This window comes from Panthera onca, chromosome A2 (genome assembly GCF_046562875.1).
Source record: "Panthera onca isolate mPanOnc1 chromosome A2, mPanOnc1 haplotype 2, whole genome shotgun sequence".
In the NCBI taxonomy this organism is placed as follows: domain Eukaryota; kingdom Metazoa; phylum Chordata; class Mammalia; order Carnivora; family Felidae; genus Panthera; species Panthera onca.
The window spans coordinates 33,760,350-33,782,752 of NC_138340.1; the positions used below are offsets into that span (position 1 = coordinate 33,760,350).

At 45.9% G+C, this 22,403-nt stretch overlaps 2 protein-coding genes across 11 annotated transcripts in view; one reads left to right on the plus strand and one right to left on the minus strand.

Annotated features, from left to right (window-relative positions):
* SLC25A26 (solute carrier family 25 member 26) overlaps positions 1-17,797 on the plus strand; it is a 136,691-nt gene extending 118,894 nt beyond the window's left edge. For 3 of the 10 annotated variants that reach the window (XM_081794972.1, XM_081794970.1, XM_060633721.3), the window contains 5 exons: positions 6,072-6,141; positions 12,097-12,161; positions 13,167-13,240; positions 14,738-14,831; positions 17,411-17,594. In XM_081794972.1, the coding sequence (XP_081651098.1) occupies positions 6,072-6,141; positions 12,097-12,161; positions 13,167-13,240; positions 14,738-14,831; positions 17,411-17,482 (375 nt within the window). In that variant the 3' untranslated portion in view covers positions 17,483-17,594. Of the gene's footprint in view, positions 1-5,912; positions 5,952-6,071; positions 6,142-12,096; positions 12,162-13,166; positions 13,241-14,737; positions 14,832-17,410 lie in introns of all 10 variants that reach the window. The other 7 variants (XM_081794971.1, XM_081794969.1, XM_060633725.3 and 4 more) reach the window with 5 other exon arrangements.
* Positions 17,798-18,588: 791 nt separating this feature from the next.
* Positions 18,589-22,403, minus strand: part of LRIG1 (leucine rich repeats and immunoglobulin like domains 1) — a 115,383-nt gene continuing 111,568 nt past the window's right edge. Inside the window, exons 16-19 of the mRNA XM_081794974.1 lie at positions 21,989-22,114; positions 21,240-21,386; positions 20,367-20,651; positions 18,589-20,268 (exon numbers count right to left, since the gene is read on the minus strand). Coding sequence (XP_081651100.1) covers positions 20,009-20,268; positions 20,367-20,651; positions 21,240-21,386; positions 21,989-22,114 — 818 coding nt within the window. The 3' untranslated portion in view covers positions 18,589-20,008. The remainder of the gene's footprint in view (positions 20,269-20,366; positions 20,652-21,239; positions 21,387-21,988; positions 22,115-22,403) is intronic.

Below are 22,403 nucleotides of genomic sequence, written 5' to 3' on the forward strand. Positions count from 1 at the left end.
CCCATTCCAGTTCTGCTGTGGTCTGTTTAAACGTTGGCTAGTTACTTAACTTCTCTGAGCCTCAACTTGCTTGTCTCTAAAATGAGGATAAAAAGGCACATCCCTCAGAAGAGTTGGAGGTAACGAGAGTTCATGTATGTAAAGTTCTCAGTGTGTGGAGCGTAAACAAGTTCCATGCAAGTGTTTGTAATTGTTCTTTCTGTCCTGTTCTGTGTCTGCCACTGAAACTTCTCACTGGATTCTAAACCCTCTGGTTCTAGAGATTTTTTTTTTTTTTTCAAATACAAAATGATTTCTTTATATGTTCTTAGACTAAATTATGCTGGCCAGGTGATAATGGAAAGTTATGCTTATCTGTGGAGATTCTATTTTTAAATTGTGTCTTCAGCCATCTGAGTCTATTTTGGGCAAGTGCCCCCATTCACCCCCCCACTGCCCCAACACAATTTTTTTCCTCCTAGATTAGAGCAGGCACTTCTGTGAAGCCTTCTCCATCACCTGCCTTCTCTCTCTTAGGACCCTTTTCTGCCCCCACTGTGCCCCTGTCAAATTTTAGACCTAGGGACTGCTCTTCTGTTTTCCTTTGAAAAAAGTGCCTGATAGCCAGTTGCTACTCCGTAAATGTTGAATTTATGAATTACATAACATTTTTGGTTTTTTTCCTTCTTCTGTATGACCTGTAATTCACATCTTATTATTTGTCCTTTATTATTGGTTATAAAGTCAGCATTATTAGTGTATTTTCGGTTTGTTTTGAGTAAACTTCTGCTCTTTGGAGCTCTTGAAGATACCAGTAGATTAATTGAGGATGACCTTCAGTCATCACCAAAGTCCAGTTTATGTTTAATTTTCCTGTTCTAAAAAGTCAGCAAATTAAGTCATGGTGTTAAAACTGGCTTTTGCCTGATAAAATGCCCATTCTTCCACCTCTAAAGTAAAAAGATAATAGGGGTGCCTGGCTGGCTCAGTCGGTTAAGCGTCTGACTTCAGCTCAGGTCATGATCTCGCAGTTCATGAGGTCGAGCCCTGTGTCGGGCTGTGTGCTGACAGCTCAGAGCCTGGAGCCTGCTTTAGATTCTGTTGTCTCTCTCTCTCTCTCTCTGCCCCTCCCCTGCTCACGGTCTGTCTCTGTCTCAAAAATAAGTAAACATTAAAAATTAAAAAAAAAAAGATAATGTTCATTTTTGGTTTCTTCTGGTGCCACCAGTGCTTGTATGAATTATGGAGAAAATAATGCTTTCCACAGAAGCACAGAGATGCTCGCAAACATTAAAGCATTTAGTAGAAAAGTACCAAGTACTGCACTCAGTGGCAAGGCTATCTTCAGAAAGCTACGTGTGATAAAATATTTTTTAGCTTCTCTGTTCCCATGAGAAGTTTACAAAAATCTATTTGGCAGCTGTGCCCTTAGGCTAGTGAATTTAATAAATACACTTTTTAAGTAGTCATTCTCATTAAGCAGAAGGAAATGTTGGGAGCCCTCTAATACCACACGTTGTTATATATTTAATTAAGTAATTTGCATACTTAAGCATGTGACTTAAGAAAAGTTGTTACCTGATTTCAGACTATATTACAAAGCTATAGCAATTAAAACAACAAGATATTGGCATAAAACCTGTGTGTGTGTGTGTGTGTGTGTGTGTGTGTGTGTGTGTGTAATTTATGACAAAGAAGGCAAGAATATACAATGGGGCAAGGACAGTGTCTTCAATAAATGGTGCTGGGAAAACTGGTTAGCCACATGCACAAGAATGAAACTGGACCACTTTCTTAAATCATACCCAAAAATGAACTCAAAATGGATTAAGGACTTGAACATAAGGCCTGAAACCATAAGACTCCTAGAAGAAAATGTAAGCTCCTTTGACATGGATCTTGGCAGTGGTTTTTTTGAATCTGACCCCAAAAGCAAAAGCAATAAAGGCAAATGTAAACAAGTGGGATTACATCAAACTAAAAAGATTCTGCAGGCAGAGGACATAGGCAACCTACTGAATAGGAGAAATTATTTGCAAATCATATCTGTTAAGGGGCTAGTATCAAAATACATAAATAATTCATAAAGCTCAACAGCAAACAAACCATTTGATTTAAAAATGGGTGAAAGATCTGAATAGACATTTTTCCAAAGAAGACATACATGACCAACAGGTACATGAAAAGGTGTTCAGCATCACTAATACTAATCTTCATGGAAATGAAAGAACCACAATGAGATATCACCTTACACCTGTCAGAGTGGCTGTCATCAAAAAGATAAGAAATAACAAGTGTTGGCAAGGATGTGGAAAAAGGGAGCCCTTGTGCACTGATGCTGGGAACGTAAATTGGTGCAGCTCCTGTAGAAAACTGTATGGAGATGTCTCAAAAAATTAAAAATAGAACTGCCGTGTCATCCAGCAATCCCACTTCTGGGTACTTACGTTAAGGAAGTAAAAACACCAACTTGAAAAGATATCTACATCCCTGTGTTCAGTGCAGCATTGTTTATTACAGTAAAGATAGGAAACACTCTAAGCATCCATTGACAGATGAATGGATAAAGAAATTAGGATATACATACACACAATGGAGTATCATTCAGCCATCAAAAAGTATGAAATCTTGCCATTTGTGACAGCATGTATGGACCTTCAGGGAAGTATGCTAAGTGAAATAAATATGAGAAAGACAAATACTGCATGATCTCTCTCTCTCTCTTTTTAATGTTTATTTTTGAGAGAGAGAGAGAGAAAGAGAGAGTGAGAGACAGAGTGTGTGAGCAGGGGAGGGGCAGAGAGAGAGGGAGAGACAGAATCTGAAGCAGGCTCCAGGCTCTGAGCTGTCCACAGAGACCCCAATGTGGGGCTTGAATTCACAAACTGCGAGATCATGACCTCAGCCAAAGTCAGATGCATAAGTGACTGAGCCACCCAGGCATCCTTGGATGTATGATCTCTTTCATGTGGAGTCTAAAAAACATATATATATTCATAGGTACGGTGAACAGCTGGATGGTTGGTAGGGGTGGGGGATTACTGAATGAAAGGGATCCAGAGCATAAAAGAAAAAGAGCATAAATCACACATAAAAATTGTTGAAATTGACCAAATAGGGCCATATATGTCTTTATTGTTTATATGGCATCTTCCCCATTTCTGTAGCAGCCTTCTCAATATTCTAGATATAACATCACTGGGGAAATATTGAGAGTAGGAAATTAGTACCAACTTTGGTGTTTTTCTTTCAATTGTGATATATTTGATTGTCTCTAAAAATGTCATGCCACCATCACTTGGTCATTTATATTTTTCTAGTTATTTTAATAAATATATTCAAGAAATCTTTTTTCTAATATTTGTCATCATTACTGAATTGCATACCAGTAGGTTAGAGGTCCTACCCAGTGCATTAAGGCAAGAAAAAGAAATAGAAGGCAGTAATCCATATTGGAAAGAAGAAGTGAAATTATGTTTATTCACAGATGATACAATAATGGATGTAGAAAATTTGAGGAAATCTACAGAGAAGCTATTAGAACGGATAAATTTAGCAAGGTGGCAGTACTACATAAAATCAATTATATTTCTCCATATTAGCAGCAATCAGAAGCTGAAGTTCCTAAGGCAGTACCATTTACAAGAGTGTCAAAATATGAAATACTTACGGATACTTGGGGATAAACCTCAAAATACAAGTCCAAAACATATATACTGAAAATTATAAAAACACTTTTGAGAGAAAATAATGGAGACGTAAGTAAATGGAGAGATATGCCATAAATATTTATGGGTCAGAAACTCACTTTTACCAATACCTCCATTCTCCAAAATGATCTGTATATTTAATGCAATTCAGGTCCAAATCTCGGCAGACTGTTTTGTAGAAATTGATAAGCTGATTCTCAAATTCATATGGAAATGTAAAGAACCTGGAATAATAACAATTTTGAAAAAGAACAATACTGGAAAGTATTCCATGATCTCAAGATTTACTGAACACCTGTAGTAGTAAAGGTAGTATCCAGTTGGTGTTAAAATAGATCTATTTTAGATAGATTGGAGCAGAATACAGTCTAGAAGTAGACTCACACATAAATGGACAACAGATTTTTGAAAAAAGTGGGAAATTAGTTAATTGGAGAAAGGATGGTCTTCTTGCTGGAACAATTAAATACTCATAGGTTAAAAACATAACAAAGGAACCTGAATCCTTACCTTGCAGCATACATAAAAACTAACTCAAAATGAATGGTAGATCTAAAAGTAAAACCTAAAGACCAAACATTTCTAGGAGAAACATAGGTAAAGTATCTTTGTGGCCTGAGTTAGACAAAGATTTCTTGTATGTGTCACCAAAGCGTGATCTAGGTCTAGGAGAAAATATTTGCAAATGACTTTTATCTGGAATGTATAAAGAACTCTCAAAACTCAGTAATTAAAAAACCCAGACAATTCACTGAAAATGTGCAAAACATTTGAACAGACACTTCACTAAAGGAGATTGAGGGGTGGCATAAATGTACATGAATAGAAGCTCAACATCATTAGTCATTGGGAAAATATGAATTAAGACTACAGGGACATACTACTACACATCTATTAGAATGGTTAAAATTCTAAAGTACCAGTAATACTGTGGGTAAGGATGTGGAGAAATTGGAACTGGTCAGAATGTAAAAAGGTACAAGCAACTTGGAAAGTGATTTTGTAGTTTCCTAACATGTTACACATATTCTTAGAATGAGATCCAGCTATTGTACCCCTAGGTATTTCCCCAAGAGAAATGAAGGCATGTGTCTGTATAGAGCCATACAGATAAATGTATGGCTTTTATTTTAGCCATCATAATGGCTTTATTTATAATAGCTAACAGTTGCAAAAATCCCAAGTGTGCTTCAGTAAGCAGAAACCTATTGTAGCTATATAATGCAATATTATTTAGGAGTTAAACAGGAACGAAGTATTGATATACACAATAACATGGATGAATCTGACAAAAATTCTGAAGATAAGAATCCAGGTTAAAAAAAAAATGAATGTCCAATTACCTTTACATAAAATTCTAGAAAAAGCAAACTAATCTAGAACGACATCACATTGTGTATGGCGAGGAAAGTCAGGAAAGAGGAATGGCAGAGAAAGCTTTTGGGGGTGATGGACATATTCACTATCTAATTATGGCAGTGTGTGTGTGCGCGCATGTGCGTGTCAGAGAAAGAAAACAAGTTGCATACTGTAAATACGTGTAGCTTGTTGGATACCTACTTAAAACTCAGTAAAGTAAAACAAAAGCAAAAAGAAAGAACAGAATGCAGGCTGTGCTGTTAGAAAGCCTAAGTAAAAGGTGGGTAGTAAGTAACAGGGCCCAACTGTTAAGGTTGTTGTGAGGAGTATTAACACATGTCCAGAGACGAGACCAGTGCCTGATTCGTCCGATGTGTGTTCTCCATCCGATGTGACTGCATCTTGTCTCTACTGGATCATCAGCTCTTGGTGAGCAAGGCACCATGTCTCCGCCATCATTTTGCCTAGTTTGAAACTTGGAATGAGTGTTTATTTGTATAATCTTCAATTTATTTCATGAAAAGTGCAAAAAATGTTTTGACGAATTTAAAATCCCTGCATAAGTAACAGAATTCACATCCTTCAGACATGGGCAATATGGATAAAGACTGAGAAAAAAACCCGGAGGAATATGGCAGACAGACACTGCTGTGGACTCATTTGTGAATTATGTTATTTATATGTTTAGAATCAGAGGGGAAATACTTAAAATGTTACCTTGTCTTAGAGATCTATCTTTATTTTTATTTGTACTCGTATACACAAATGTGTGTAGATCATGCACATTTCCTGAAAATTGTTTCCTTTGAGCACTCGAGTGTAGCTGTCACCCTTTTTCTTTGACTTTTTTTTTTTTTTTTTTAGAATGCAGTTAAGTCCTTGGGAAAATCGCTTATGTCATCAGTAAGGAATGTCACCAAAATAGCTTCTCACTTAAGTTCCCATCCCCAGAGCTAACCCACGGGAGGGTCCGATAAATTCAAATATTTAATAACTTGTCTTTTTCTTTCTCCTTAAACACAGGCCCTCTGGTCCTGGAGGCAGGATCACGTGGTGGATTGTTGGCAGTCAGCAGTCTGTGGAGCTTTTGCAGGTGCAAGGGATTATATTATACTGGGAAAGACCAAAGGGGGGAGAAAAATGTGAAAATATTAACTATGCAAAAACAACATTCTTTAGAAATTCCAGATTGTTTAGATGAAGAGAGTTCCACTAGTTGTTTGAGAAAAGAGAGTGACTTCGGGGGGGGGGGGGGGACAAACCCTGCTAAAAAGGTGTCTGCTTGAAAGACAACCAATTTGTTTTTGACAAATTTTTCTTTCTCTTTTTATCTTTATTAAAGCCTTCACTCAGGCCCTTGGATTATCTCAAAGATGATTTATAAAGTCCTCTCTGGGAGGAGACTTGCCGTGGGTGCAGGGCTAAGTGTGCAGCTGTCTGCCTTGAGCAGTGCTTTGGGGGTTTCAGTGATTCCTGCAGAAGGCAATGATTCACGGTTCGTGTGACATGTTTGACAGCACCACAGATTAACTAGTGTCAGGAGGGCCGAGGCTGCTCAGCAAACTTACCGAAGGCTCAACTGCTCTGTGGAGAAAATACGGAGATCTAAACATCTGGCCATTTTCCAGGCATTAAACCAAGAGCAAAGTGACAGTGTGCAATAATAGTGTGTTATCCATCACTAAGTCATGTGAATTTTCCAGTGAGGCTGTAATGAGGACGCGGGTGCTTTACAAAATTCAAGAAGTGATAGGCTTAGCAGTCTAAGAAGTGCATCTTGCTGTTGCACGTAAAGGTGAATTAGAATTACAGTTGAAATAAAGCAAAGTGGAGATGCGCCAGAAAACGTAAACTGCTAGTTTTGATGTGTAGCCAGTAAAGAGATAAGTAGTTTTAGGATGTCAGCTTTATTAGGAAATAATTCTTTTGCCATTTGTTTAATGGTTGTTGGATTGGGTTTTGGTTGTGGTGATTAGGAAAACAGAAAGCATGTATTTCATAGGATTCTTTATTAATAATTGGACCCATTTGGCGTGTAGAATTGATAATCAAAAATAAGAATCTTACCTCTAGACATGAAACCGCCTCAAATGGATTATGATGGGTAATTGTTTCCACATGACCCTTCGTCATTAGCTGTGTTAAATGACTAGGTGGTCTTGATTCACTTTCTGGAGGTCAAGAGTCTTTACTCCCCAGTCCTTAAGTGAAATGTGTGGGGTTTTTTTTGCCTCCAGGGGACAAAGTAAGCATTATGGAACTTTGGTCATCCTGGATAAGGAAGGGCACTTCTTAAATTTAGCACTTCCATAAAACCTCCACGTGTTAAAGTAAGAAGGGTATATTCTCCGGTCCCATTTCTGAAGTAGCTCATTCAAAGATTTGCTTACAAATGCACTGTTTCTAGTAAGGAAATTTACATTCACTACAATGCCTTTTTCCAAATAATGCTTTGTAATGAGTGCTAAGCAGTTAGATTAGTCAGAAGCGGGGAGGGCAGAACTAGTTATCAGCCATCCGCTGTGCGGTAGGATCCTTTCGGCCGGGCCCTTTCAGTCTGGGGGCTCCCCAGCAGAGTGTGGCCCAGCAGTCCTGTGCTCCAGTGACTGATGGACGCTTCAGTGTGAAGCAGGGAAGGGACTTGGCCAGAGCAACATACCTGGTGTGGGCCAGCTTGCTTGACTTAAGAGAATTGTCAGGTCTCAGCTCTGCCCCCAGTTCCCTTCCTGTTACAGACGCGCCCCTCCCGGCCTTAGCGGGGGATTATGGCAGGGCTAGGTGAGATCACGTGGGTATTAGTACTCGTGATCTATGACACCGAGCTGATTGATGAGAGGTATTATTTCTACTGCAGTAGAAACACCCAATACCCAGAAAATGAAAAGCTGTCATCACATCGATTCCTATTCACCACTGCATTGAGAGAATAATATGTTGATAGAGTTTCTATACATAATTATCTCTAATAGCATGTGGATTTAAAAACCCCTCCAATTCAGTTGCCTTATTTCTTCTGCTGAGGTTCTGTAAGTGAAGGAGTTTGTCAGGTTCTGCAAAAATCCACCGAGGGTAGATCCACGTGCGTTTCTTCCCAGAAGGTAAAATGAGTGTATTTTTGTTTATATCTCTTTTGTTTTGAAATTTCAGTTGGTGTGCTGTGACAGATACAGTTACTATTTTAAAAACTTTGTGAAAGATAAACATCATTTAAAAAGTACCATAACTTGTGAAGAAGCGATCCCCCGTGGGAGTCTGTTGTGACACGGTGCATTGCACACCACAGAGAAATGAATTAACGCCTGGTCGCCCGGGGCCGCCCCTTGCAGGCCTGCGCGCTCAGACTCCCCAGCCTCAAGCGGCCACAAAGGCAGTGATGTGAGACTTGCCCATAAGTCAGAAATTAGATTACTCCTCCTTGGGCACGTTTCTGGTTTTAAACTGGTTAAATCATCACGGATGAACCACTCTGGCCCATGTTTGGCGCTCTTCTGTGCCCGTGCTTGTTGTATAAACTACTTGGCACAAATATCCAAAAATGTCCCTTGAGATTGGAGGTGTTGATGGCTTGTCATGCCAGAAATTCCCTTGGCTTGTGGTCAGGGGTTAAACGAGGGGAAAAAAAAGGACTTTGCCAACTTCCTCCCTTCAAGTTAACTTCTAAACATACAGCCATAATTCAGTCTAACTAATTATGACATTTGCTACTCTAGTGATACGTGCTTTGGTACTCTAGTGTTCTTTGGTCAGTTTCTCATAATTAACATCTACTTAAATTTTCGAAGAGAGAAGGAGTGAGACTGAAAGACAGGGTCGGAGGGAAGGAAAGAGAGAGCTTCCCATGGCTTGAAATCCCAGAATAGGGTGGAGGATTTGTCTGGGTAAGACATGGGAAGGCATGACGCCAGCTTTAAACAGAAACACCCTTCTGTTGTTGTCGAAGCCCTCCGTGTCTGGCCACTTGTTTGGAGAGCATATGCAAAGGAGGTGCGTGGATGTGCTGTTCTTGCTGTGAGCCTCATCAGGAGATGGGAGGCCGGCCGGGAAGGGACGGCGCATGGCGGCCCCGCGCAGTCCTGTCCCCACCACCGCTTTCACAGCTTGTTGTGAGGAAGGTGGCCCCTTTGTCCAGAGTGCTAAAGAATCTGCAGTTGTTCAAGGACACACGACATGTCATTTCACTGTAAACGTCCCGTTTCCCCCAAACCTGGTGCCTGAAAGCAGTTAGCCCGACATCCTGTAAAAGTCTAACTCTAGTGGAGCCCGTAGAAAATGGTTTCATGCGTGATGTGCTGCACCAAGTAATTATTTCCTGTCTAATATGTTAGCATGTTCCTTGTGTTTATTACCAGCAGTTTATAGTTCCCTTAAGTAAAATGTAGAAAATAACTACATTTTAACTAAAAGCATAGGTCCCCAGTGCCCTCCCTGTTGTGACCCGTCATCCCATTACGCGATCTTCACAGGGCCTTCTTTGCAGCCTCATAAGAAATATTGTGAGGGCTGTGTATCACAGCAGTCGTTGACATCTGAAGACATTAAAATTGGTTTCTTAATAATTTGCATAAAATACATCTACCATCATGGCTGTAAAATTAGGACCCATTCAAGCATATTGGTTTTTGTCTTTGACTTCTCTTCGTATTACCTTATCAAGCAGCAGTCTCTGAGAGTATGTCACCAAGCACCCAAAGTCGGGGGGCAGGGACCTTCTCACAGCCAAGACGAGCTTGACGCAGAGTACCTGCATTTACTAGAAGGCAAGGAGTTTTCAGCGTAAGTGACTCAGGGGAGCTTGAGTCGTCAGACGGGGCGGGCGAGGTCCTTGCCAACTTTTAGGTCTTTGAAGTTGGTTTAGGAAACTTTGTGAACATTTTCAAATAGGATAATGGTGTATGCACTTCAGAGTTTTAACACTCGGATGCGATTTAGTGTCTTACCACACATGAGACTGATTACATAGTGAAAGAGCCCTACTTGTGGAGCTGAGATGCACGTGACTTTGAGTGCCAGCTCCATACTACTGTGTGGCCCTGAGCAAGCTGTCTGTAAAATGGGACAGTAAGACCCATGCAAATGAAACAGAATAATTAGTGGCCATACCTGGTACAGGCCCAGCATGCCAGGTACAGAGTAAGCACAAATACTGGCTCCGACCTTCCCCTCCCTCCTCTCTTGCAGAGGACGGGTTGGAATCTTGGGTTTATAAGACCCTTGTCCAGGGTACCCAGCAAGCGTTTGTGAGTGTCTGCTGTGTGTGGGGGGGCTAGAGACATGAAGGAAAATCGCAGATTATCTCTTCCCATGCGGAAAAGACCCAGTTTCTAGCCAGTTCCTTTGAGCTCTGGTGTGCACCAGGCACTGTCCCAGACACTTCGCACAGACCCATGTAGTCCTAGATCCTGCTGCTGTCTGTGTCTTAGAGACGAGCAAACCGAGGCCACCAGCACACCCAGTGGCTGTGAGCCCACATTCTGGAGTCAGTAAAGTTCAGGTCTTAGCTCTCCACTAACTAAAACCTTCTGTGAGTTCTAGAACCTCTCTGAGCTTCAGTTTCCCCACCCATAGCGGGAGGTCGCAGTGACAGAAGTACCTGTCTCCTACGGTGCTTGACCTAGAGAGTAAGTGCGGTCCCTAAGGCCAGTCCGCTAGTAGAGTAGGGATTTAGTTTAAGGCTTGGTCTTTCTGACTCTGAAAGAGTCTTTCAGACTGGGCCCTGCTAACTCTTGCAGCCAGAGAGGGAAACAAAGTCGATTTGGGGTGGGGGGTTTGGACAGTACAGTTCGCCTGAAGTTTAATAAAGTACTACCTAAATTTCAGGCAGCTTTTCAATCTGGAAAAAAGTGTTTCACCTGTTTGTAACACAGAAGTGGCTACAGCAAAAGGGGACTCTAATATTCATGTAATTGGTAATATTCAGTCCTCAGATATGTGTCCTTTGTGGATAATCAAATACGGAACGTAAAAGCACAAATGGATACATCTTTCAAAAAGTCATTGTCCTAATACATGCTACCAAAGGAAGGAGGTTCCATGGGGTCCTTTTCCAGCAACATGTTTAGAAAGATATTTGGCAGAGATCAAATAACCTTCACAATTGTCCCCATGCCACAAAATTCAGAGGGGGAGGTGCTATTTCTGGAGCATCCTTCATGCATGTGCTCTGTTCGCCTAGCTCACGCAAGCTGAATCTTTAGAAAACCCTTTTGTGTTTATTACTTCTGTCTCCTTAGGGCCTCTTCAGGTTTAAAATACATCTTTGTATTTCTCTTAATAAAATATCGACATCATATACTGTGGTTTCTGTTTAAAAAAAAATCCTCCAATTCCCCTGTCCACAGGTATGGATATTAAAATAATCAGTTTGACAGTCGTGGTATTCCGTGGAAGAGAAGGTGGGAAGGAAGCCGTGGGAGGATTGCCTGTTGAATCAGCACCGACTGACAGGATGCAGAAAGGGCTAGAAATGTCGTTACTCTACTTGGCCCATTATCTGAAGCCTGGAGACACAGAAAGCTTTACTCTTATAACTCAGAGGAATTTAGCCATTAATACTTAGAGTCCCTACAGCAATCTGCATACCTCTGTTTGCCCATTTTGTCTGAGACCAGAAAAGATAGAGGCGTTTCGGAGTCCCATTAAACAAGAGTGTTCCGTAGAAGGTGGGGGCCCTGTGAGAAGCGCAGCGAGCGGCGAGCCTCTCATACTGACGGCGGGTGTGTGAACACAGGCACACAACCGTGTGCACACGTAGGTCTGCTGCTGCACCCACGAGCAAGGTGAATTACGGGGCCTTGTTTTTGTTTTTATCCCTGAGCGTGTAGAGCGTTCTCCTGTCACCTCTCTTACGTGTGGTTCAGCGTCACTGCAAAAGCAGTGGAGCGTGTGCAGTTTGCACGCGTCCATCCTCTTCTGGAATCAGTCAGGTGGACACAGTGACAAGGAAGTGATTTGGGCAGAGCTTCGAGGGATTAGAAAGTACAAGTTCTGCCATCCATGTAACACAGTTAACAATACCTCCTTTGCGTGCCGGGTATTTTTATACGCACAGGTGGATTTGCAGCTGTGGTCACCACGCCTCTGGATGTGGCAAAAACAAGGATCATGTTGGCAAAGGTGAGTGGAAAATGTAACGTAGACACAGCAGATGTTTGTGTGTATCAGCACCAGGGCTCACGTGTATATAAGTGGCCAAGAGCAGGGTAACGCTGATCTAGAACAGCAGCCTTACGCTGCCCTGCCGAGGCACGAATGACTGACGTTGACGGCACAGTGTCCGTAGTCGTCACTATGACCGGTGTCGCCACAGCTTTTGACCTTTAGGAAAACATTCTCACTGATGTTCTGTGAGAAGCATCAGAGCTGGGCCTCTGCCTGGTAATACTGCTTTCCAGTGACCTCTGTTTTTATGGGCGACAGACCTGAGGCTCCCAGAGTTGACTGGCTTCACGCCAATGCCGCAGGTAAGCTAGAGGCTCTGAACTCAGATGATGCTTGGCCTTAACCGTCTGAATCAGGACAGTTGTCAGAATTGTTTGAAAAGTTTTCATTGAAAAGAAACATTGTTAGAAAGAGTCTGGACCGAGGTTCATGGAATGCCATGCACATAACCTATCTGGGGCCAAACAATAGAAAAGAAAGAGGCACACATACCCTTAGGGCAAAGTGCAGCCATAAGGGCAGAAATCTAATATGGAGGTTGACAAGGCCAAACCTGAGTATCGGTCCTGTTTTAAATTGAACTTGCTAGTACTCTTCGTTAAATGTGGTCGTTAGCTGCTCCGATAAGTTCATAATTGGGCCACTTATACTGATACTCCCCTCTCTTCTCAGATCAGTTACTGTTGCTTTCTGTCTTTTTCCTGTCAAACAGTTGTTGGTGAGTTATCTAGATGAGGCCTGGCTCCAACCTAGAAATGCAGCTTCCTGTCAGTCAGTGCCTACCTGTGGGCTTGAATGGAGGGGCTTCTGGTCTGGTGAGGTCCTGGGGTCCTGACTGCAAAGAAGCTCCCCAGTCTACTTCAAACTGTCCTAGAAGACACTGGTTGGGGGCCAGGCATCTGAGGACATCATTTGGGGGATTTCATACGATAATGGCCTGTCTGTTGTCCTGTCGTGCAGGTTGGTTCCAGCACCGCTAGTGGGAATGTGCTCTCTGCCCTGCACGGGGTCTGGCGGACACAGGGGCTGGCGGGGTAAGTGCAAGATGGAATGTTCGACTGCCTTCCTGCGTCTCTTCCCAGCTCTTCCTCCTTTTAGCCTGAGCAGGAACAGCTTTGCGTCCTTCTGCCCGTCCTGGTTGGGTCTCTGTTCACATTGCACAAAACCCGTTTGATGGTGCCTGAGTGAGATGACAGTGCGCCCTTGAGTCGATGCGGCATCTAGCAAGTGATTGGCGGCCTTGGCTTTCTTGATACTGGAGTGCCTCGGCAGGCTCGGCCCCCTCTCGGTTCTGGGCTGCAGCTCTGAGCGGACGGGCTCAGTTAGGTGATGCAGGAATGCACGTGAGCCAGCGTAACATTTAGAAGAAAGCAGTTGGGGTTGGGGCTACTTTTAGCTGCCGTCAGTCACAAATTACTTTCAGTGCCCCAGTGTGTGGCTCGTCACTTGCAACCCTCTCTCTTTTCCCCTCAGCGCCTCACCCTGCAAGCATCACGTCCTAAGATGCTTCCCTTGCAAAGCTTGCTTTCACCTTGCTTTTGCAGTCTGTAAACATGTCTAAACGTTGGGATCCGTACAGTCTGTGAAATTACCATGTTCTCTTTGGAATGACCTACGAGGGGTTTTCCTGAGAGAGCACAGCTTGCGGCCGCCTCTTGCAGGGCCAGGAGTGAGCCTGTTGACAGGGTGTGGCCGGTGGGGACAGCCCATCTGTGGCAGCGCCACCTCCTCATCGTAGTGCCAGTGCCGTGTGGGTGACTCGATTGGATCGCCGTGTTATGTGCATTTGACAGGCTTTTCTTTTGGCTAGTTGATAGTTGGGGAACGTGGGGCACATAGGTCAGGCCCCAGGTAAGGTTTTTGCAGAACGGCCCCATTCTCTTCAAAATTTGCAACCGTTAGTTGCAAAAGTAGGTCCTGTTGGGTGGTTTTTTGTATGCGGCGGCCCTGAGGGACCGATGCTGGTTGCCTGACAGACTTCCGGGTTCTGAGAGGAGGACTGGGTTTACCAGAAAGGAACGCTTGAGTGCGACCAAGGGCATGGCAGAGTGGTGGCTTGTGCGCCACAGGGCGGCCGTTTACAGCTAACGTGGTGTGAGGAGGGGAGAACGCGATTGCTCGCGGCGCAGACACGCCGGTCCCGACACACATCTCACGCGGGCACCCAAGTGGCGTGGGAGGAGAAAGCTCTGGAGCAGCCTTTCAGTTAGCGGGTGAAAGATTCTCAGGGTTCCAGGTAGTTGTGGGCCACACAGAGATGGTGCTCGCAATGGCTCTGTTGAATCTAAAGTCACGGTGCTCAATTTCACTGCCCCGCTTTGTTTCCCGTGTGGCTCACGCTGGATTCTGTGGCAACCGCTGGTCACACCTCTGCTCTGTGGAGTTGGTATCGAGCTGTAGGTGCGTCCGCCTTTCTTGAGAAAGCGGTGACATGTGGGTGTGGTGTGGTTGGCAAAACCCTGGCCACTGGGAGCCTGAGAGGCAGGAGCTCCCTTGAGCAGATGACTGAAACGAATCCCTCCCTGTCCCAGTGCTGGTGTCTACTTACTGTCATGTGACCCGGCAGCGCCAGAATTCCGGCAGAGGATGAGTGTCGCGAGCCTTCCTTTCCGGGGCCCTGGAAAGGTAATTGGGAATTTTGCTTACTTCTTAAGCCTTGGGCTCTCATTAGCATACACACTGTGGTCCTTGGCAGCCCGTTTCAAGCAGCCACGCTCATCATTTAAGAAGTGATAGTTTTATTAGCTTCCTAGTAAGACGATAAAAGGCAACGAATAATTAGACAAAAGATTTTGGCTGAAAGCAAACAAAGCAAATCCCTGCCCATGTGGGTGGCTGCCCTCCCAGCGGCCCTGGGCGTCCTCAGCCCCGACAGGGTCTCGGCCTGCCTCTTCTGTCCGGCTCCGACACAGCCCTGCGGGCCCATCCTGCTGCCTCTGAACACACCTGCTGCGTTCCTGAGTGTTCTGGATCCTGGCAGGTAGCTTCCCTGGCGGCCGTGAGGCCCTGCTGGCCTCTCAGGGTGAAGTGGGGGTGCTTTTTGATCTCTGTGTCGGTTCACACAGGGGAAGGCTGTGTTCTGGCACAGACTTGGAATATAGGCTCTAGGGCAAACTGGTTTCTCCAAAATAAAAACACCACATGCTCATTCAGTCCAACAGCCGGAAAGCAGACGGGACGCCCGTTTGTGCCACATCGTTCATTCGTACTCGTCCTGTTAAGCAGCCGGCTTTTTGTGTTTCCTGACTGTGCCCTATATGTCTTAACCGCTGCTGCCCCGTGTGCACCCCCTCCGAGCCCCGTGCTCTGCCCAGTACGTTTGTTACCTCGTTTGATCTGTGGTCCCCAGAACACAGCCGCACTCCACTCAAGTCTCTGCCTCCTCGTCTGGTTGGGGCGCTCACTGTACAAATTACTCGGCTTTAAGGCTATAATTATGTTAATGGATTCAATTGTCATCTGGTGAGACCATAAACTGCTTCCATCTGCCTCTTGCCAGAAGCAGCTGAGTTCATTAGCAGCAAAAGCTGCACCAAGACACGGGTTTCAGAAGTCAGATCGTGAGGGAGGATATCGTGGCCTAAGTGGTCTCATATCTCAGCTTCTGCTGACCTCCCTCCCGGCACCCTTCTCTTTGTAGGCGGGGCGCCAGGAGTAATCCCTGTTTGGGGCCACAAGGTCCCAGTGGCCTCCGTGTGGTAATGGAGGAGTTTTGTCTTCACCTACCACCTTCTGCAAGAACGATCTGCATCATGCTGAGGCAGACAACTTTTTTCCTTGTATGGTTTTCATGGTTACTTCTAGAGAAGAGGTTCTCATTTCATCTGTGGGATTTTACTTCATGATTTAAATCCTTACTCAGCTAACAAAAGTAAGGGCCCCCTAATGCTCAGTCCCATTTTCCTCAGAAGTGCTAAGCACGCCATTCAGAGGGCAGGCCAGCTGACCTCTCCCAGCAGGTGTGCAGAAACCAGGTGGTGGGGGCTTTGTCTCCTGTCCACCGTCTTGGCCAGTCACCATTGTCCACCATTGCGGACATTTTTTCCTGTTTAAAAGGTTATGTCCTTTTCACATAGCCTGACCTGTATGTTTGGGCCCTGACCTGGGCCTGAGCCAAAGTCTTCTCACTAGAAGTCCACTAGTTCTGATTTTTTCTGCTTACAAAAGTAAATGCTTTTGGTAAGAAGACTGTCATTCGAGAAAGATAGGGGTTGTCTCCTCTACTCCTGCCCTCCGGAGAGAGTTTAGGGCCCATCCCTGCCGCAGAATCAGATGACACACACAGCTTTGGGACTTTTGTCAGAACCTGTTGGATTTTCGGTCGTGGATCCCGGGGCCTACCTCATTTTTACTGGCTGCGTAGTGTCCCCCCCGTGTGGACATGGCACCAGAATTTGTGTAACCAGCGGGGGTCTGCAGTTTCTCTGGTACCAGCAATGCCAAGATGCACACCTCTGAACAGTTACCTGGGCACAGCTACAGGATGGCTCTTAAAGAGTGAACTCCAGTTTGCACCCCCAGTAACATTCTTTGACTTGGCCTTTCTTTGTTCCAAAGTCGTGCCATCGACTGGCCTCGTGTGCGTGGGGATAGAACCTGGGGGACGTGCACTCTGCCTAGCCCGTTCACCTTTCTTGTCCTTCCTCAGAGGAAAAGACAAATAGGGACTCCATGGAGATTGGCCTCCCTGTTTTGGTGTCACATCCGTGGGCCTCTAAGGACCAAATGCAACTGAGTCACTGGGAGGGGGGCGGGCAGAGTCGTGGGGAAGATCTCCAACACCCGAGCCTGCCTTCCATCGCTGTGGCTGGCCGTGCCCACCCGAGGAGTCAGGCCTTTGACTCCTTTACAAAAGTCTGTTCCTCCATCTCTCAAAGAGCCAGTCTGGAAGTTTTCCGCAGGACTGCTGTGGGGACAGAGTTCTTGTTTCTTGGCTAATTACTGGACCTAATTGCGAGGCTCCCAAATAAGCTGTTTGGTACTGAGCCACGTTAGCCAGCAAACAGCTGGGCCCAGACTTCAACAAGTCTACTTGGGAATGTAATTTAGTGCCATTCTGAAAGGAAAAAGCACACGTTTTAAGTGCTGTGTGGGGTTTAATGATCATGGTGTGTTGAGTTGAGCAAGCTGTGGGTGTTGGAATTTAACCTTTCTAACACACACCAATTTAAAAAAAAATCTTTCCTGCTTTTTCCCTTCCCTAGATTATTTGCAGGTGTCTTCCCTCGAACGGCAGCCATCAGTCTGGGAGGCTTCATCTTTCTTGGTGCTTATGACCAAACCCGCAGCTTGTTATTGGAACTTGGCAGAGGGAGCCCCTGAATCCAGGACGGCCCCACATGCACCTCTGTCCAGAAAGGGGGCTGCTGTGCGCACGGGCTCCCTTCCGGCGAGCAGCTGCTCGCCCATCTGAACCGCCCGCACCGCGCCCCTGTGTGTGAGGATAGGACCTTGAGGATGTCTTGCCTGCTCCAGGCTGGCTGGAATGCCGACTGCCGCCTGTCTGCCAGAGCGCCAAGAGGACCGTGTCCACAGCGGTACTTGCGACCATTTTCTCAGAACCCGTTAATAAATAAGTTTGGTGATGCCGAGTCCAGGCTGCTCAGAGCCGTCATTTGATCTGTATCTGATCTTGCATTTCCTGCCACCTGCCAGTGGACGCAGCGGAAGGCAGAGAGGGTTCTCCTTCCGAAAGGATGGCTAGACCGGGAACAGGAAGGAGACTCACGAGAAGTGCACGTGGGTGGGTTTCTCTCTATTGTGAGAGCTTAGGGCTTTGTTTAAAAAGCATGAACTGCAGGTGCATAGCCGGCATTCTATTAGGCAACTGGGCTGCTGCTCTTAATTACCCTCAGATTTCCCACGAAAACACACAGTTGTATTATTTTACAGAGAAGGATCCACCGGCCGGCGTGGTGTGTGTGAAAGCAAGCCGGTAGTTGCAGCTCCAGGGACGAGGTGGGCCCGGTGCATCCGAGGAGGGTGCTGAGCCCCACCCCCGCTCCTCGTGAGACCCTCCCCCCCCCCCCCCCCCCCCCCCCCCCCCGCCGCCCAGGGGCCTGGGCTGGCTGGGGAACAGAGCAGGGTTTCTTCGTTCCTAATCGGGAAGGTTTATTGTCTGCAGTTAGAAGGGGAGGTCACCATTTCAGAGCTTGACTAATAAGCTCCAGGTGTTAGAAAAATTCAGAGAGAAATCTCAGGAATCTAGTGGTGGTGTATCCTCCCTGGGGCTAACGTATAGGATTTTGCTTCGCATAAAAAAATTTCCCCCTTTCTGGGGAAAAAAAATTAAAGGCAGAATAAGTGCATTTGGTTTGTGAGTTTCTGGAATGGAACATACTGCTTACAATGTCACTAGACAAATGACCCCAGCCACCCAATGAACGTTTATAAATGAACCTTTATTAAAGACACTGCAACACCGTTTGTTAGACACTTCAATATTTTACATGTTTTTCAATGTACACTGTACCAAAATTTCTATAAATAAATAACTTTGTACATAAAAGTAATACTTCCTCTTTCACATTGCCTCTCAGAAGCAGCAAATTCACATATTTTGTGGAAGTAACATGAATCAGTTGACGGTTGAGAACACAATTCTAAATGTGCTTACCTTTTGCAACAGTGATGACATCAGACAGTGAAATTTAACAACCCTTTTGTCAATCTCTCCCTTCAGCTTTTTCGCTAAAGGAACTTGCTTTCCGAGATCTTAAGGACCTTGTTTCAATGTCAGTTTTCCTGAACTACACATTGGCACTCACAAGATGGTTAGCTTCGGGTCTCAAAAGTGCAAGTATACCCAGGTGCGGGGCCTAACCTCGTACAGTCCCAGCCCGGGTCGGCTATGGGAGGGAAGGGTGTGGACAGACATGCCCCGGATCCTCAGTAGAGAGAAGCTAGCCCTGAAAGTAAGGACTCGATCCTTTTCCTCCCCAGCGGTCAACACAGTATTAAGGATATTGGCAGAACTAAAACAGCACTATTGAAAAAATCCACAGGTACCAACACCAGCAGCCTCTAGCTTATTAAAAAGCCTCAAATGACAATCGAGTGATACAACCACCACATTTGCTTTTCTCACGGAAGGAAGAAAGGCAGTGCTCAGTTGTTTGGAACAAACGCTTGTGGTGGGTTCACCCCCCCTTCTGCTTGGCAAGGAACTTACAAGAAAAAAGCACATACGGCAAAGGTACGTGACGCAGGCGTCTTGGGACTCTGCAGGGGGGGTGAGCTCCAACAGCCTCCACACAGGAGCAATACTGACAGGAAGTTCATTCCCACGCAGATGACGGCTGTGGCGGGAAAGCAGGCTAGGGGGTCTGTCCTGTGAAGTGCAATACGAATCCAAGGACTTTCCATCCTTCCCACCCACCAGAAACTCCTGGGAGCAAATGTGGTTTTTAGCTTCTAGAAATTCCATCCATGCATTAAGGCACCAGAACCATCCCCCCTCCCCAAATTAAACAGCAACCTGATAGGAAAAATAATATTGTCAAAATTGTATGATTTCTTTGTTAACCATGCACTAAAGATTAAAATAGCCTCTGCAAAAGATATATAATATATATGAAATCTCTGAAAACTCTTATGTACAATGGTATCAAATACTTTTCTGTTTTGTACACAACAGCCTCTGGCAGTTCTGTGCTGTGGCTGCAAGTCCTTTAAACTACGGATACTCCACATGGAAGTTTAAAACCTATGTACACATCAGTGACGCTTGAACCCAAGCTTCCTCACAGCCTCTCCTACCTCTTTCCTGTAGAGACGGACACAAGAGCTGAGGTAGACAAAGCCTAGATTTTCGGTGCAAAGAGCAGGGGCACGCCCCGTTTCCCGGGTGGCTGTCCTGTCAGTGGTGGGTACTCGGGACTGGAGTCACATGCTTTGGGGAGGTGTCCATTGTAAAGAAGCAAGTGCTGGCCTTCGCCGGGGATGTCGTGACAGCCCGAGGAGGCTTCTGTGAGCTCAGGACTGCCTGGAGTTAATGTCAAGGGAGGCTGGAGGTCCACGGAGTCTGACTCACACAACCTTGCTAAAGTCCAAGAAGAGGCCCCTGTGAGAAAGGAGAGGACACGTCGGAGCCTCCAGTCTGGCTGCTGCCCTGCCCCCACCCACCTGCCGGGAACTCCCTGGAAGACACTGAACATCTACCTTTTCCATCCAGAGGTGCTGTGGGCTTTTTCTTCAAGGAGGCTGGCATTCTGTCATGGTTACTGGGGTAGAGGGACCCCCTGCAGTCGGCGCGGGACCCGTCAACAGTCCCACTGGTCAGATGGTGCAGAGAATGTTCTCGGTCACTCTGACTGGGCTCCGGGCTGCTTAGTGTACCTGCCTGTGTATGGTCTCTGGGCACAGGCTGAGGACGGGATGCCTGTTCCTTGCAACTGCTGTCCGGGTCAGTGGTGTAGTCACTGCACACAACCGGGCCGCTGTGCTCTGCAGGGCCAAGCCAGAGCCGGGTTAGAGCCATGGCCACAGAAGTGTGTGTCCCCACACAGGAGAGGGAGCTGAAGTCCCCTGCTGTGAGGCTGCAGCCCTGCATAGACCAACGCTGTGGAAGTCCCCTCTCTCCCAATTATGGTCACAGAAAAAGGACTGGGCAAACAGGAAGCCATTAACGAAGAGTGGGGTCCTCCACGTTTCAACATTTCAGATTAATTTCTGTATCAGAGCAAGTGGCCCTACTGTTCTGCTCAGAGAAAGAAACCCCATGGAATGACATACCATGTAGGGGCAGGAGGCACCTTGATCAGAAATACCCTGGTGAAAAGGTTCTTCAATTTGGGCCATGCCCTTTACTTAAATTGCTCATAAATCTGGAAACTTCAAGCCCAGGATCACCATACCACAGATTGATGTAAGACACCTCCTACTCTAGAATTATGAGAGCCAGACCACAGCTTCCTGTTTACACACTGAATACCAAATTCTAAGACCATTAATTCCTCTTTCCCTTTCATTTAATGAACAAGTCAACCCAAATTTTAAGAACCAAAGACTATTCCGGATAAAAGCATCTCTTACCCATCTTCTGTGGGCCAGGTCTCCGCTGGGCTTTCTCAGTCACGGCCCAGGGCTCCTTGTTATAACCAGCACAGGGCTTGGGCTGCCTGCACGTCATGCCATGAGTGTCCACCTCTGAAAAGAGGCTTGTGTCTCTTGGACACACACCTGTAGTAGATTCCCACAGTTAGAAATGCCGGACTTACCTTTTCACAGTCAGCTTTAGGAGAACAATGGGCAAGGCTACCAGAATAGTCCTTCTTACAATGTTGACAGAGGTAGGTGCCTGGGCAGACCAGCAAGAAACATTTTGTAACAGGCTTCCCAGCAGTCAGGCCTTCCAGTGTGCAGAGCCATGGTGGTGAGCAATTCTAAGAATAAACTTGTCCCCAACAGTCTCCCCTGTGGAGGAGGCTCGCCTGGCAGAGCATTCTAGTAGCAGGGACCGGACTACAGTGCAGGCCTGGGCCCTTCCCCTATGGGTTGGTTTCAGGCCCTGTAATGTCCTGTTGGACCTCTTCTTTCAATCCTACCCTATCCCGACTAGGAGATCCTGAGCCCCTTCTAAAGCAACCTCCTGCGGTCTGGACTTTTAAAACCCTGCAAAACTTGCACAGGGAAGAGCCAACAAAGATTTAACAGAAGGCTGGAGTCTGCCAGCCTTCTAGGTCAGCTGTGCTCAACCTAAGGCCACACACCTGCCCCGGGAAGGGGCCAGAGGCCACCTCCAGCTCCTGAGGACAAGATCACATCAGGCTTGGAGTCCTTACCGTTGCTCTCGATGTGCCCGTTGGCCTGATGGCCACCCTCAGTCCTGATCACAGTTTCCTGTCGGTCAGAAAGAGTCCCCTGAGAAGACAGGTAGCTTGGAACATCTGGTGGCACAATGGTTTCATCTGCGAGGAGACAGGACAGTCAGATACTAGGTGTCCCAATCCTTCGTGGTGGTAAGGAATGAAACGCTTGTTCAGTATCAAGCCCAGACACAGCACGGCCACCAGCAGCCGCCCAGGCTGTGCAGAGAGACTGTCTGCAGGGCCCAGCTTAGCCTTCCTTTCCACCTGGGTGTAAAAACAGTGTGGCAATCGGAGGCCTGAGGCCACCAGAGAGAGCAATGATGCCAAGAGAACCACAACACCATCAGGTCACTGCAGCAACAAGCCACCACATGGCCACCATGCAATG